General features: G+C 38.8%; 1 protein-coding gene and 1 long non-coding RNA gene across 4 annotated transcripts in view; both read right to left on the bottom strand.

Moving 5' to 3' along the window:
- The window catches only part of nf1a (neurofibromin 1a), an 80,560-nt gene extending 78,961 nt beyond the window's left edge, over nucleotides 1-1,599 (bottom strand). For all 3 annotated transcript variants that reach the window (XM_074639962.1, XM_074639964.1, XM_074639963.1), the window contains exon 1: nucleotides 1,343-1,599. In XM_074639962.1, the coding sequence (XP_074496063.1) occupies nucleotides 1,343-1,402 (60 nt within the window). In that variant the 5' untranslated portion in view covers nucleotides 1,403-1,599. The remainder of the gene's footprint in view (nucleotides 1-1,342) is intronic.
- A 5,666-nt stretch (nucleotides 1,600-7,265) lies between these two features.
- Nucleotides 7,266-15,421, bottom strand: LOC141770469 (uncharacterized). Its single transcript, XR_012594570.1, has 2 exons — nucleotides 15,189-15,421; nucleotides 7,266-8,249 (listed from the first exon to the last, which is right to left on the bottom strand). It is a non-coding gene; the product is annotated as an uncharacterized LOC141770469 (long non-coding RNA).

Below are 15,421 nucleotides of genomic sequence, written 5' to 3'. Positions count from 1 at the left end.
TTAAATGTCATATTGCTCTGTGGTGTATTATTTCACTGGCTTTTGGTAAGGCAAACTGATGACGGACAAGACAGTTGAAGATTACCAACATTTACCATTTTTCCGACTATATTTTTGTAATATTTAATATTATATTATATTATATTGAACATACCATTAACAGAAAGCTCTTCAGTTTAGGGTTGTGGGTTTAATGTTACAACAGATTATGCCAATATATTTAGTAAATGTGAAAGGTTTCACCATGAGCAATAATGTAAATAATGTAAATAGTAGCTCTAGCTAGATTCCTTGTGGAGAAATTAAGCTTGTATAATGGTTGTTTGAGCTGCCATGTCCAGCAGGCAGTTCCATAGTGCAAAACATGTTAGTAAAAAGGCAGTAAAAAAGTTAGTAGTGCAAAGTACAAAGTACAAAAAAATATACCAGATATAAAAATACAAGGACATGAAGAAAACTGTTAAAACTGAATATAGTGCAGAGTAACAACTCTGATACACGACTATTAAAAAAGTGAATATAGTGCAGAAGAGACTGCTAAAAGTGAATATAGTGCAGAAGAGACTGCTAAAAGTGAATATAGTACAGGGTAACAACTGAGATACAGGACTATTAAAAAAGTGAATATAGTGCAGAAGAGACTGTTAAAAGTGAATATAGTGCATTAATATCTGTCCTGCAGAATAGCAGCTCCAGCTAGATTCCTTGTGGAGAAATGAAGCTTTTATAATGGTTGTTTGAGCTGCCATGTCCTGCAGACTACATCAGTGGACATAGTCTGACAGTGGTTTGTAGAGAGATGAGCTAGCAGAGGGAGAGCAGACCTTCATCCTCACATTGCACTAACTTCATCAGCTCCTCTGAGTCCAGCGTGTTAGCCCAGTCACATCTTATTTGTTTACATTAGATAGCCAGGCCTGCTAATGTTAGCTAGCTAGCTGGCAGCACAGACTAGCTAAGGTACCTTTAAATGATAGCTTTACACAGATGTGCAGGTTTAAATGTCCCTGTCATGTTGCTCTGTGGTGTATTATCTCACTGGCTAACATTAGGGACAACACATCCCGGGACAAATGCGGGACACATCCTGCTAATTGATGGTGGAAGACGGCGCTAGCTACAAAAGATCTTTTACAGCTGAGGACAAACAACACAGACACATTCCTGTCGAATAAACTCACTCCTGACGGGAGAAACTAATCCTCAAATGAGTTAATAAAGCAGCAGCTGGTCTGTGTGGATGTGTAAATGTGGTGGGCCCTCTCTCTCTCTCTGTCTCTCTCTCTCTCTCTCCACTACCAGGCTCTGCTACACCCCATCCAGCTGAATCAACCCATCTTACCTGCTCATCAAATCTAGTAATCACGGCCTGAACCCACTCCACTGGTTTGTGAGCCGCCATGGCCGGGCGGAGGACTCCACCAGCGGGGCTGCTGCTGCTAGGTCCAAGCTGGAGTAGGGCCGGCAGCTCACACGCTTATTTATGAATGAAATATCTGTCCTGAGTCGATGGGATAGGACGAGAGGGGCGAGTATTTTTCCCTTTCTGTAGGCTTCACCATGCCAGCGCCATGACACACCACCGGAAGTCTTCTTCACAGAAATTGATGGGAGGTGTTGGAGAGCAAAGGGGTCAAGCTAGGTGCTAGGAGAATCCCCACTTCCGGTGCTCAACCTTCAAAGTAAAGATTGTTGACCATTATCTTGTTTAATAAATAAAAACGCACAGGCGAAGTAAACAACACCTGAAAGGTCAAATCTATACTTAAAAAAGATATTAGGAATCCCCCTGTTTCTTTTTAAAGGTTACCATATTATTAAAAAAAAGTGAGATTTTCATGTTTTTTTTATTATAAAGCAGGTTTAAAGGGACTGTTTGTAAGAATCAGAAATGCTTGTTGACAGCAACACCTGTGGCCGTTAAGTCAACGAAAGTCAGCATCGGGCTCGTGCTTACTCGTTCTTAATAGACATGAACGAGAATCGATAAAACACAGTGAGGCGACACACGTCAGCTAAAACCACAATATCACACTATATTTCAGCTGCTTGGCAGTAATGTTAGCTGACCAGACAAAGGTCTTTCCATGAATCAATGCTGATCCTAGTGTTGGCTTTTCCTGCTTCAGCCTCGCGACCGGGTGCCGCAGGTAGACACAGGCACCCGGTCGGAGACGATAACGTTTCTCGCTGCGGAGCCCCGTCACTTCACAAGACACGGGAAACCTCTGTTGGTCTCGAGGAGCTGCAGCAGTTATTTCTGCACAAACGTCCACTAGATATTCTCAGAGCTAAACTAACTCTTCTGCAGTGTGTAGTGTGCGCGCATGAACGTGTAGAGGTGGAGTGAGAACGAGCGCGGTGTGTGAGTGAAGGCAGGCAGGTAGAGGAGCAGAGTACAGCAGAGACTCCGGTCCTGGAAACCAAAGCTAGTCTCCCCCGCGAATTACAACCGCGGCCAACACTGTTTTGTAAGACGGGCTTCACTAGATAGGACTTTGAGGTTTTGGTGCTTCCGTGTAGTTTGTGTTGGAGTCTGATGGTACGTGTCCACAGGGAGTCTGAACAGCGAAGCCACACATGCGAGCGCGCATATGCTATGCGAGTGCGCATGGGAAATCGACCCGGTAGCTTTATACGTGTAAAAAGTTACAAACAGTCCCTTTAAATCCTTCATAAATACTGTGAAAGTATTGAAACAATCAATCCACAGGGAAATACACACAGCCCGTATTCAGAAACTCTGCATTTGAAACAAGCCGTCAGGATTTCTGCCCATTCGTGATGTCACGAATATACAATATTTAGACCCTTGACACAATTTTAAATGTAGACATTCTAAATGTGTTCCAGTTTATTCCTGGTTGCAGTGTATGTGAATGTCATCAGCTGACAGGAAGTAAACATGGACCCAAGCTGTTGCCTAGCAATGCAATTCTGTAGCAATTCTGTCAAATTGCACTAAAACAGAGCATTTCAGACAGAGGGTAAATACAGGTATATTTAGGCTGACAGTATGAAGAAAATAAAAGTGTTTTTTGAACATTACAGCATGTCACATGTTCTAGTAGAAACACAAAATACAAGTATGAACCTGAAAATGAGTACGATATGGGACCTTTAAAGTGCATTTTCTGTATTTTAGCCCCTTATGTTAGTGTTGGACATCTTGCTTTTAGAGCTACTGGAACTGTGAACTGTTACAACCTCTGGATTTACTGCGATAAGCACCACGTAGCAGCCTACTGTGCTCAACCGACTACAGCAGTTTTTTCATGTGATATTGTTTTTTGTTTTATTTTGAAGGAAGATCTCCCTTATTTCCGGTACTAATGTAGAAAATTATGGGGCTTTAACAGGTCGTTTCGTGCGCATGCGTCAACTACAGTCAGGCCTATCAGGATGTTTTTAGTAGAATGGATTTTATTGTTTTCATTAACAAATCTTAGACCTTCTAAATATTTGGACAAAAAACAATTAGGAGACTTAAAACTGGCAATTAAATGAATCTTTCAGAATTATATAGAATGTAGCCTATAAGAATTCAAAGTTATTGGGACACAAAATTGTCCCCTAGATTCAAGATGCAAGATTCAAGATTCAAGCCCTTTATTGTCATTGTGGAGTACAACGAAATTAGATTGTGACAATTCGATAGGTGCTAATGAAAAGATAATACAATAAAAAGAGATAGTGCAATATAAATATAAAAAATATAAAAGATAATACAATATAAAAATACAATATGTATATTGATGAGATGACAGTTTTGCCAGATTACAGTTTTGCCAGATTACTGCACAAAGTGTCCGTCAGATAATTATGTAATAATTGCACAGCATCATATAATCATTGCACAGAGTGATCAGCATATGTTATTGCACATATCCGTCACAGTAGATTTACAGTATTTACATTGCACGAAAGTGCCACAAAAGTGACCAACGTCTTATTGCACATGTCCGTAACAGCCCTTTACATTTACAGAATCAGAATTTCAGAATCTGCTTTATTGGCCAAGTGTGTGTATACATACTAAGAATATGACCTTTGATGGTTTTCGTTGCTCTACAGCTAAAAACAAGGACAACAAAGCTCAACAAAGATCGGTAAAAATAGACAGAACTATGTATATACAAGAAGGTGAAAAAGATGGAAAAAGGTTATTCAGTATATATATGTGTATATATATATATATACATTATGATATGTCATTGGATTATAATTATTAATGTGTTCATTGATTTAATGTCGCAGCTAGTAAAGGTGGAACTCATTTTAACTACTGTATCCTTAATAATTATATACTACTTAGTAATATAACATAGTTAATTAGTTGATTTATAATTTGTATTCGAAAATGAATCTGCAAAGTAACTAGTATCTAATAATGTCAAATAAATGTATTGAAGTTAAAGGTACAATATTTCCCTCTGAGATGTAGCCTAGTGGAGTAGAAGTGGGCTATAAAGTTACATAAAAATGGAAAAACTTAAGTAAAGTAAGTGTACCTCAAAATTGTACTTAAGTACAGTACTACCCTTAATGTACTTAGTTACATTCCACCGCTACCAGAGCACAAACATGTTTACAAGAGCACAAGATCTTTTAACAGATCTAGCCTCTTAATGTTGCTCTCAAAGTGCACCAGTTTGATGTGATTAACTTTAAAATGTACAAAATTGTCTTATAAAAGAAGTAATTGTTTTTTATCAACTTTTTTCCAATTTTATCAAATACAAAAGTTCAAACATACATCTGTAAAAGGTTTTTAAAAAAGGGGGGGGGGGGGGGGCGGGGGGTGAAGGCTTTTCAAAAAATAAAAAGCCTTTATTCAATTGGGTATTTCATGATGAAATGCTAAAAACAATGCTGGTACATGTAAGATTGGGTAACAACCCACGCGTAGCGGCACAAACAGCCTTCTTCAGGGTGTACATCTGTAAAACATGACATTAGGTCATTACAATACATCTGAGAACATGACTAACACAAAAGTGTTTGTGTGTTTGTGTGTTTGTTGTGTGTGTGTGTGTGTGTGTGTGTGTGTGTGTGTGTGTGTGTGTGTGTATATATATATATATATGTATAAGTGGGTGGTTGTACAGTATATGTATGCATGTATGTATGTTATTTTAAGTGTTCATCTGAGTGCTGAGGGTAACTGTTGTTGTGTCTGGTGGTTTTGGCGTTCAGTGCTCTGTAGCGCCTCCCAGAGGGGAGAAGCTGGAACAGGTTGTGTCCAGGGTGTGAAGGGTCTGCAGTGATGCTTCCCACCCATTTCATGATGATGGAGTTGGTGTTGGACGCCCACTTTAGATTGTGGAAGATTGTGGGGGGCAGTGTTGGAGGGCTCCTCCCTCCACAGCTCCAGGTTGTTATCTGCACCAGAGGGCAGATTCATCACCGTCCCAGATGTGGCCACTGACCAACGCGTATGTCCCTGGGGAGTGGAGGTGTTGCAGGATGTAGTTGACTGCATCATCCACTGACCTCGCTGATGGAGGGTTTATTGGGGATGATTGTTGAGCGTTTGAAGCAGGAGGGGACCTCACACAGCTCCAGTGATCTGGTGAAGATCTGTGTGAAGATGGGGGACGTTCACACACCACCTGGGCTCGCATGCCTTCCTGATCTCCTGTCTCTGAAAGAACTTTTGAAGCTTGTTTTTATATCAACTTGTCATCAGATGCAAACATGTACATGTTGCTGCATGACTCAGTGGTATTAATGCCACAGTACCTCAGGGGTGGAACATGAGTTGTTGTTGGTCTTTTATTATAATTACATTTGTTTATTGTTGAAAGAATTGGAGTGTTGCAAGATAGAGAATGATGCACTAAAACCAAAATCATCTAGCAGGTGCCAGCTGACTGGACTCAGAGAGGCTGAGCAAATGCATGGGTCTGAAATGAGCTTTTATGGAACTGGAATCTAATTAGGTCGAATGTCAATTAAAGCTGCAGTGGGTAGAAATGGAGCAAATATGATTAAAAAAGTTATTTTTATAAAATGGTCACTATATCCTGACAGTAGTGCATGAGGTAATCTGTTTAAAATCGTCCTCGTCCTCCGGTGTCCTCCGGTGTCCTCCGGTGTCCTCCGGTGTCCTCCGGTGTCCTCCGGTGCTCCTAATGGCATCTGCAAGGTTTCACAGACTGGAGGAAAACAACCAATCAGAGCTGATCTCTAGTCTGCCGTCCAGCTGCCGTCTCTGAACAGCTGTCAATCACTCACCAACTCCGACCAAACGGTCAAACTAGGCAGCGCTGATCAAATATGAATCAATATTCTGTTACGTTAATGCCTATTTCTTTCCTCAGATGTTTTCAGAATCATCTTGTAGTGTACTGTTTAGCTGTAAAATGAGAAAGTTTGTGACCCGGCAGCCATGTTGAAATCTCTTGAAGGAACGCCAGGCACCGCCCACCAGCTGGAGCACAGCCAATAGGAACGCTCTCTCTCTGAAATGACCTGTGATTGGCCAAAGTCTCCCGTCACGGGCTAGATTTTCTAAAGCCTGAAAACAGAGCCATGAGTACTGGAGGTGCAGAAGTCTAGTTTTCTCTCAGAACACTTGAATTACAATATGCTGAAAGGTTATTATGGAATTTTTGCCCAGTGATACCAAAAATATACTGATTTATAAAGTTATTTTTATAAAACACTCACTATATCCTGACAGTAGTGCTTGAGACAGGTAATCTGAAAAAAATCATGTTCCTCTGTGTCCTCCGGTGTCCTCTGGTCGCTAGACTATCACAGGGCTCGTTAAAAACTACAGTGACTACAATCTTTTAAAAAATTAAACTAGATATTTGTGAGCGGTTTTCAAAGATGTATATCTTCAGTATAAACCAATAGGCTTATAGCCGTACTCAGCAGAAGTACGATGTTTAGTAATACTTAAACACTAACTGTATACACCCCACCCGGTCATAACACATTATTAAAGTCCACTGCCTGTGTGTAAGAGTTGAACACTTCTGACGGACACCAGTTAACCCCCACCCCTCCAACACCCACTGAATCCCTCATAAATGTGACTGAATAACACATAGACAGATCTACCAACACATAGACACCAATTTTCACCAGGATGGTCTTACAAATACAGATGTAGGCCATCAGAACAAGTCTTGATTAGTTACCTGATTAGTTTTCTTTATGACCAACACACATAAGCACTGAGATACACTCTTGGCTGGTTCCGCTGTAAAGAAGAAATACAGATAAATGTGCATTAACACTAACCGAACTCTAAATTATTTGAAAAAATCATTTATTGAACTGAAATAATCCAGTTGCAAATCTGTTAAGGCACCTTATTACATCTGCACAGATGTCACGAGTGACTCAAAGGTATAGTTGTCAATAACTTATTGGAAACAAATTGGGTAACATTCACATAAAAAAATTAGGGTGTGTGTTTGAACAAATTGGGACTTAAAAAAACGCAATCTGTAATTACATTCAATAAGATCCTCTTGAGCTGCATTCGGATGTTCAAACTGAATCCTTCTTTGTCACTAAAACACATCTCATACATACTATGCATACAGATAGGTGTGAGTGCTGTCCAGAGAGTGGTACATGTAAGAGACCAGGCTCATGTTGCATTGACTTGAAATATTTAAAACAGCACGGCGTCAAAAGTTTAGACATTTTTTTAACACCTCTGGTCAAAGTTGACAAGCTCTGCACGAGTCCTTTGGTATGCATGATATTGCATAATTTTGTAAGACATCAACATGAATCCATGTGCTGCTCTGAGATGAACAGGATTAAATGGAAGTCATCGTCATTCATCTGAAGGCACCGAGGAGAAACTCTTTCTCCGCTCAGTTTCATTTCTTCCTTCTGCAGCTTGAATCCTGCTGAGAGCAAAGAAATGCACTTTGGGGGCTGGCTTTCATTAAGACACATGGTCGGCCGGTCACTGGCCTACAGAGGGACGGTTGTCACATGATGGGGGTAATCCTTTGGGTATAGCCATTGTCAGTTTGGGACTTCATGTCTTCTTAGTAGACCATTAATGTCTACTCTATAGCACCAGGCCTGGTGGCCACATAGACGAAAACAACGATGATCAGCACCACTACAGCCAGTGTAGGCAGTACTATAGTGGCCACCTGCTGACGGGCTTCCTGCATGGCCTGCTTACGCTCCTTCTTGTCCTTCGACGTTTCTTTTTTGGGTTTGCCTTTGAGCTGCCTCATGATGTCTCCTCACCGCTCACTCACAGAAACCTGACAGACAGAAACATACTGTAATGAGTCAGCATTCAAGTCAAGTTGTAGACAGCTGAGCATCATTTTCCTGGAGACAGACATTGGACCTCATGCCAGAACCTTTTCATATTCTTCTACTAAACCTCTTGTACTTTTTTCTGTCAGGTTTGTTCATACAAGTCGGATTCATCAAACTCGTTGTAAATCGTTTGTTTCAGCCTGTCCATAAGGTGGTTCACATTTGTAATATATGACTATTAGCATAATCAACACTATAACACTATCATTCATTCACAATAATACAACAAAGAGAAAAAGGAAGAATTTCACACCCAGAGGAAGTGAGAGACATTTCCTAACAACTAAACTGTAGCATCTAAGCAGACCGAAACAGTTTTAACGATTGATTCACATTATCTTACATTATAAGCTCTTTTCACTAAAGATAAGTATTGGGTGAAGGTACATTATAACATTATCATGATGTGTTCAAATGTCATCTTGTAAAATGTCGTTTTTGGTGAGAAACTTGAATAAATCCAGTTGTTTGAAGGAGATGTTTTCACAGCAATATAAAATAGATAATAGAGATAGAATTATGACCTGTTTAACTTCCTAACAAAAAGTAGCATAACAACGGTAATAAAGGAGAGGATGTTGAAGTACATGGGATTTATTATTTTATTTTTGGTAGTGAATTGGTATCGTGGAATTTTATTAGTGTTGGTATTGACTACTAAATGTCTGGTATGGTGACATCACTACTGTAGGCCTATGGGAACTGACAAAATGCTTAAAATGTTTTATTGCGGCGCCAAAAAGTGCAGAGAAAAATTTTGGGTGCACCTAAATGAAAAAGTAACAAGCAACCAATGTCAAAAGTTAGTCGGGAGCCCTGTTCTTCCAGAACTTGAACCTGTACTGCTGGGCCGGGGCTCGTCTCACCCCTGAGGAAAGACAGTGACGCATTAACAGCTGTCTGTATTGTGATCAAGTTGGCCAGTAACTGGGGCGTCTGTGGCTCAGAGGTAGAGCAGGTTGTCCACCAATCGGAAGGTCGGTGGTTCGATCCCCGGCTCACATGGAAGTGTCCTTGAGCAAGATACTGAACCCCAAAATGCTCCTGAAGGCTGAGCCATCGTTGTGTGAATGAGTATTTAGATTAGATCCTGATGGGCAGGTTGCATGGCAGCCTCTGCCATCAGTGTATGAATGCTGACATGTAGTGGGTTTTGGATTATTGCAGAAAATCAGCTCTATGACAAACAAATGTTTAAGATACTTTGCGTTTTGTTCAGCAAAATAATCTCCACTAATGAACACCACTTTATGATTTTTGCAGCATGAATGAAATCACCAGAAGTAAAAAAGCTAAGCTATAAACTAACTACACCACGGTCACATTAGAGCGAGTAAACACAACAAGGCTGTAAAGGAGGACGAGTCGGCTTGATGACGTTTCTCGTCTCACTTAGCCACCTGTTAGCAACCACCTTTTTTAAGACACATAAAAGCTTCAAAATTCACAAGTGGGATATTTACTATTTACTATTTTATATTTTGCTATTTACTGACGTATTTTATGTCGTAAAGCAACACATTAACATCTCGGCTTGTGTTAACCACAGACCTTATTTCAGGCATCTAACTAAAAAGACATTAAAAAAAACATTGGATTCCAGACGAGGGAACCGTGCTAAAGTGCTAAAATGCTAAAAATGCTAACATGCTAACATGCTAACTTATTTCCTGGTTTTAGGCAAGGCCTATTGAAGGAGGCTGGGTCACGCGTCATCAACGCGTCATATCTCCAGGGGTATAACACATGCGCAGTAAAATCTGGTCTGCCCTCGCCGAAATTGAGCCAATTGCAAGGCACGACCGCAGCTTCAGTCATACTGCGCATGCGTTATACCCCCATACCCCAAGACCGATGTCCGCCCGTGACCCAGCCTCCTTTCCATAGGCCTTGGTTGTAGGAGTCATTCCTGCAACACTCTATTACGCGTGACTATTACACACAGCTGTGAACATATAGCTCCTGTACCATTAATTCATCACATGCACATGTAAACCATCATCGCTGTGATACCTCAGTCATTATTATTCAACATCAGAAAGATGATCAATGATTCATTTATAGCGCTCATATTTAAACAGACTTTACAAATGGCTTCACAATTTAGAATAAAATGGAAAGACAACTGATACGGGGAAATAACGTTGAGCCATTATTATTATTTCCAAATGAACCTGTGTTTCAGATATAAGTGCCAGAGGACAACTAGCAGAAATTCTACGCCGGACCAGAGTGAGTCGATGAAGTGGTGAGAGTTCAAATCTAAAGCTAGAGTTATATCTATCATGTAGAATGTAGGGCTGAATCCTTCGAAGCTTCGACTGTTGCCATGGTGATCGACCTCCAAATCAGTATTTAAATGCTTAGTTTTTTTTTTTTTTTCATTTTTAAGTATGTAATAAAAAAGTATAAATCCCCAAATTGCCCATGAAATAAGGAATAATCTCACAATATTATTCATATTCAATATTAATTATTATTAGTTATTATCAGACGGATAATGCTGGTTGTTGTGTGTAGAGGTGTGTTTGTTCAGTAGTGTGGCTGCGGTACTGAAACGGGGGGAGATGGAGACAGAAGAACATGTCGGCCTCCAATACCTTTGAATATTTCTCACCGAAGCTTTGAAGTCCAGAAAATAATATTTGGGAAAAACAGATAAAATACCCGGCAGCACCGGGTCTATCCTGTAAACTGGGTCTCTCTCTGATTGACTTTGTCTGTAAGCACACATGTGACGCAGCGTAGAGCTCGTGCCAGGCGGTGCCACCTCACCTTTTTCACGTGAACACCTAAAAATTAAAAATGATATATATTCCATTGGTAATGATAAGTTTCTCTCCCCATGCTTTGATGCTACACTGGTTACAGAAAATGAGCCAAACAAAGTAGTCACTCATCTGGCGACAGCACTGTGCTTTCCTACGCCTTGACAAGAGTGTTTGGATGAGGTAGAGCTGCGACGATTAGTCGACTAATTGATTAGTCAATGGACAGAAAAATAGTCAACAACTATTTTGATAACTGATTATTCGTTAAAGTAATTTTCATGAAAAAATGGCAGAAAATGCTGTTTTCCGTCTCTCAAATAACAAGATTTCCTGCCTTTCTCTGTTTTGTATCATGTTAAACTGAATATCTCTGGGTTTTGGCCTGACAAAATGACACAATATGCTGAAACGTTATTATGGGATTTTTGCCCAATGATGCCAAAAACATTCTGCCTACTGCAGGTTTAACTGCTCCCTAAGTTAGTTAAAAGCAATTTTCAAGTGTTTGTTAAACATGTGAGAAGAAAGGAAAACCAATAAAGTTAGCTGCTTAGAGGCCAGGACAAAAAAAAAAACACATTGACAATCAAAAGCACTAGACTATGCTCTGTAACATTAACAATACGCAGTAACGTTACATGTGTAGTTCCAACACGTACAAGGCCAGACACTACAGGCAAAACATTGTTTTTTCATGCACTGGTCAATTTTGAGATTTTGGGCTATTTTGCTTCCATAACATGTCTTCGGAGTATTAGGGCCATATTGAGGAAAAATAATAAATCTGAGATTTTGAGAACAAAGTCATAATATTACGAGAATAAAGTCATAAATTTAAGAGAAAAAAGTCTTAGTATTAAAAGAATAAAGTCATAATATTATAAAGTAGTAATTGTACGTGTTATTTTAGAGGGGAAATAGTGTGAAAATGAGGAACGTGGAGCATCTTGTGAAGTTATACTTTAGTTTAAGTTTCACAAATAACCAAATACGTCATCTTTTGGCACATCAGCACCACATTCTCATCAGGACCTTGAAAAGATTGTAAAAGAAACTGCAATTATTCTGAAGAAAGAACCACACCGACCTAATGGGGAAACTGACTCTTCTGTGGAGGAGGAAATTACTTTTTTTTCTCGTGAAGTTATGACTTTATTCTCGTAATATTCCAACTTTTTTTCTAGTTAAGTTATGACTTTTATCTCGTAATATTACAACTTTGTTTCTCGTAAAGTTATGACTTTATTTTCATAATATTACGACTTTTTTTCTCGTAAAGTTATGACTTTATTTTCGTAATATTACAACTTTTTTCTTGTAAAGTTATGACTTTATTCTCGTAAAGTTATGACTTTATTCTCATAATACTACGACTTTTTTCTCGTAAATCTATGACTTTATTCTCATATTACGACTTATTTTCTCGTAGAGTTATGACTTTATTCTCATAATATTCCGACTATTTTTCTCGTAAAGTTATTACTTTATTCTAGTAATATTGCGACTTTTTTCTCGTAAAGTTATGACTTAATTCTCGAAAATTTATGACTTCATTCTCATAGTATTACAACTTTTTTTCTTGTAAATTTATGACTTTATTCTCGTAATATTAATCTCCGATTTATTTCCCCTCAATGTGGCCCTAAAACTCCATTGTATCTTTCAGACTAGTAGAAAGGAAACATCCAAAATACACATTTAGGTTTATTTTACTCCACATTGTCTATTTGCATCTGTAGACCAAATGTTAGCATTAGATAATGCCTCATTTGCATAATCAAACATTAGGTTTTTCTCAGACTCTGAGCCAGAAATCAGCACTTACATCCACCAAACTTTCAGTTTCATTCCTATCCATAGTCTGAAGGTTTTTACAGACGGGTTTGTTCATAATATATCATTCATAACCCGATTTATAGAACATTTTATTCCTTAAAACATGGCAAAATGTATTATTTTATGTCTGTTGACAGTATTTTCTGATTTATGTTAGTAAATGTCATAGTAATCCATTGTATAAGTAAAGGTATGGAAAGAGCTGGCAGTGGAGTACAAGAGGTCTGTTATGTTCTTCGTGGAATCTCAACCCCTTTTTTTAAGCTTTGGTTCTAATTTCTAAAATGTTCAGTGAGAAATACTCTTGTAAATACTCCCAAAAGGCACTGCACAACAATAATATTTTCTGCAGAGTATGCATTGCCTCAAATCCATGCAGGCACATCAATGATGGGTAAAAACAAAAGTTAAAAGCTAAACTCAATAAAAGCCAGCATGTATTCCCCAAGTGTCAAGAGGGGAAGTTACATAGTGATATCTAATAGTTCACATGTTCACCTGTACTGTCTGACTGGTCACACCTGAATTACAAACAAGTCTAACAACCTTTACTAAAAAGTTAGCATTAGATAATGCCTCATTTGCATAATCAAACATTAGGTTTTTCTTAGACTCTGAGCCAGAACTCTCCACTTAAGCAGCACTTAACATCCACCAAACTTTCACTTTCATTCCTATAGCCATAGTCTGAAGGGTTTTACAGACGGGTTTGTTCATATATCATTCATAACCCGATTTATAGAACATTTTATTCCTAAAAATATGGCAAATTATTTTTTTTGGTTTTTTTTAACTCTATTCTTTCTTTTTGTCATTATTATTATTGTTATTTATTTTCTTGTTTTTGTTTCGCTTTTGAATGTTGAGGTTGTTTTCTCTAGTGTACTTGATGGGTTTGTCTGTAAGCTCATCTAATTAAAAGTTGGTTTATAGACTGTTGTAATTACGAACAGTGGATTGCATATATGAAAACAGCCTTGAAAAAATAAAGTATAAAAAAAAATATGGCAAATTATTTTATGTCTGTTGACAGTATTTACTGATTTATGTTAGTAAATGTTAGTAATCAACTGGGGAAGTTTCATAGTGATATCTAATAGTTCACATGTTCACCTGTAGTGTCTGACTGATGACACCTGAATCACTCACAAGTCTAACAACCTTTACTGGAACTAGTGTAGTAAACAGTAACGACAAGGAGACAGATCTGAGGTCAGCTGCTGGTTAGAGTAATGTATCACAAACGTCCAAAATACACATTTAGGTTTATTTTACTCCACAATTTGCATCTGTAGATTTTCTCCTAAATTAACCAAAAGTTAGCATTAGATAATACCTCATATGCACAATCAAACATTAGGTTTTTCTTAGACTCTGAGCCAGAAATCTCCACTTAAGCAGCACTTAACATCCACCAAACTTTCACTTTCATTCCTATATCCATAGTCTGAAGGGTTTTACAGACGGGTTTGTTCATATATCATTCATAACCCGATTTATAGAACATTTTATTCCTAAACATATGGCAAATTAGTTTTTTTGTTTTTTTTTAACTTTATTCTTTCTTTTTGTCATTATTATTATTATTGTTATTTCTTTTCTTGGTTTTGTTTCGGTTTTGAATGTTGAGGTTGTTTTCTCTAGTGTACTTGATGGGTTTGTCTGTAAGCTCATCTAATTAAAAGTTAGTTTATAGACTGTTGTAATTACAGCCTTGAAAAAAGGGAGAAAAAAATATGGCAAATTATTTTATGTCTGTTGACAGTATTTACTGATTTATGTTAGTAATCAACTGTGGAAGTTTCATAGTGATATCTAATAGTTCACATGTTCACCTGTACTGTCTGACTGGTTACACATGAATTACAAACAAGTCTAACAACCTTTACTGGAACTAGTCTAGTAAACAGTAACAACAAGGAGACAGATCTGAGGTCAGCTGCTGGTCAGAGGAACATAGTCCAGCTAACATTACACACACCGGTCCGGAACCAACAACACTAATAAGGTCACGTTAACGGCAGCGACTCTGCCAGCTGACAACGTGAAGTTAAGACTTGACCTAGCTAGCTCCACACAGAGCCGGACTGGACCTCTAGTTTCACCAGTTACCTGCACATTGTCTCTCATGTGTTACAACATGCTTGTTTAGGAGCAGTGACATGTTAGCTCCTCATGCTAGTTAGCATGTCCTAACTTTAGGACACATGAGCTGGTTAAGTTGCAACACTGAGAACAGACTGTTAGGTGTAACACTGAGAGTTAACTCACGGAGTTGAGAGTCCGAGTTGAGAAGAGTTTCCTCTCTGATAGTTTCTCCTGTCTTTCTCCTCCTCTGGTTGTCCTCCGGTCCCAAACGGCAGCATAAAGTACAGTAAGTTAGTAAAGTGTTGCTCCTAACGGAACTCGACGTGGCAGTCAGTGGAGAGGCTGCTGGAGGAGGAACACCGCTGTCAAGACTGCCACCATGACAACAAACACACTTCCGGCCGTACCCTCCAAAA

Source organism: Sebastes fasciatus, chromosome 7, assembly GCF_043250625.1.
Source record: "Sebastes fasciatus isolate fSebFas1 chromosome 7, fSebFas1.pri, whole genome shotgun sequence".
NCBI classification, from domain to species: domain Eukaryota; kingdom Metazoa; phylum Chordata; class Actinopteri; order Perciformes; family Sebastidae; genus Sebastes; species Sebastes fasciatus.
This window is presented reverse-complemented; position numbering and strand designations above follow the sequence as displayed.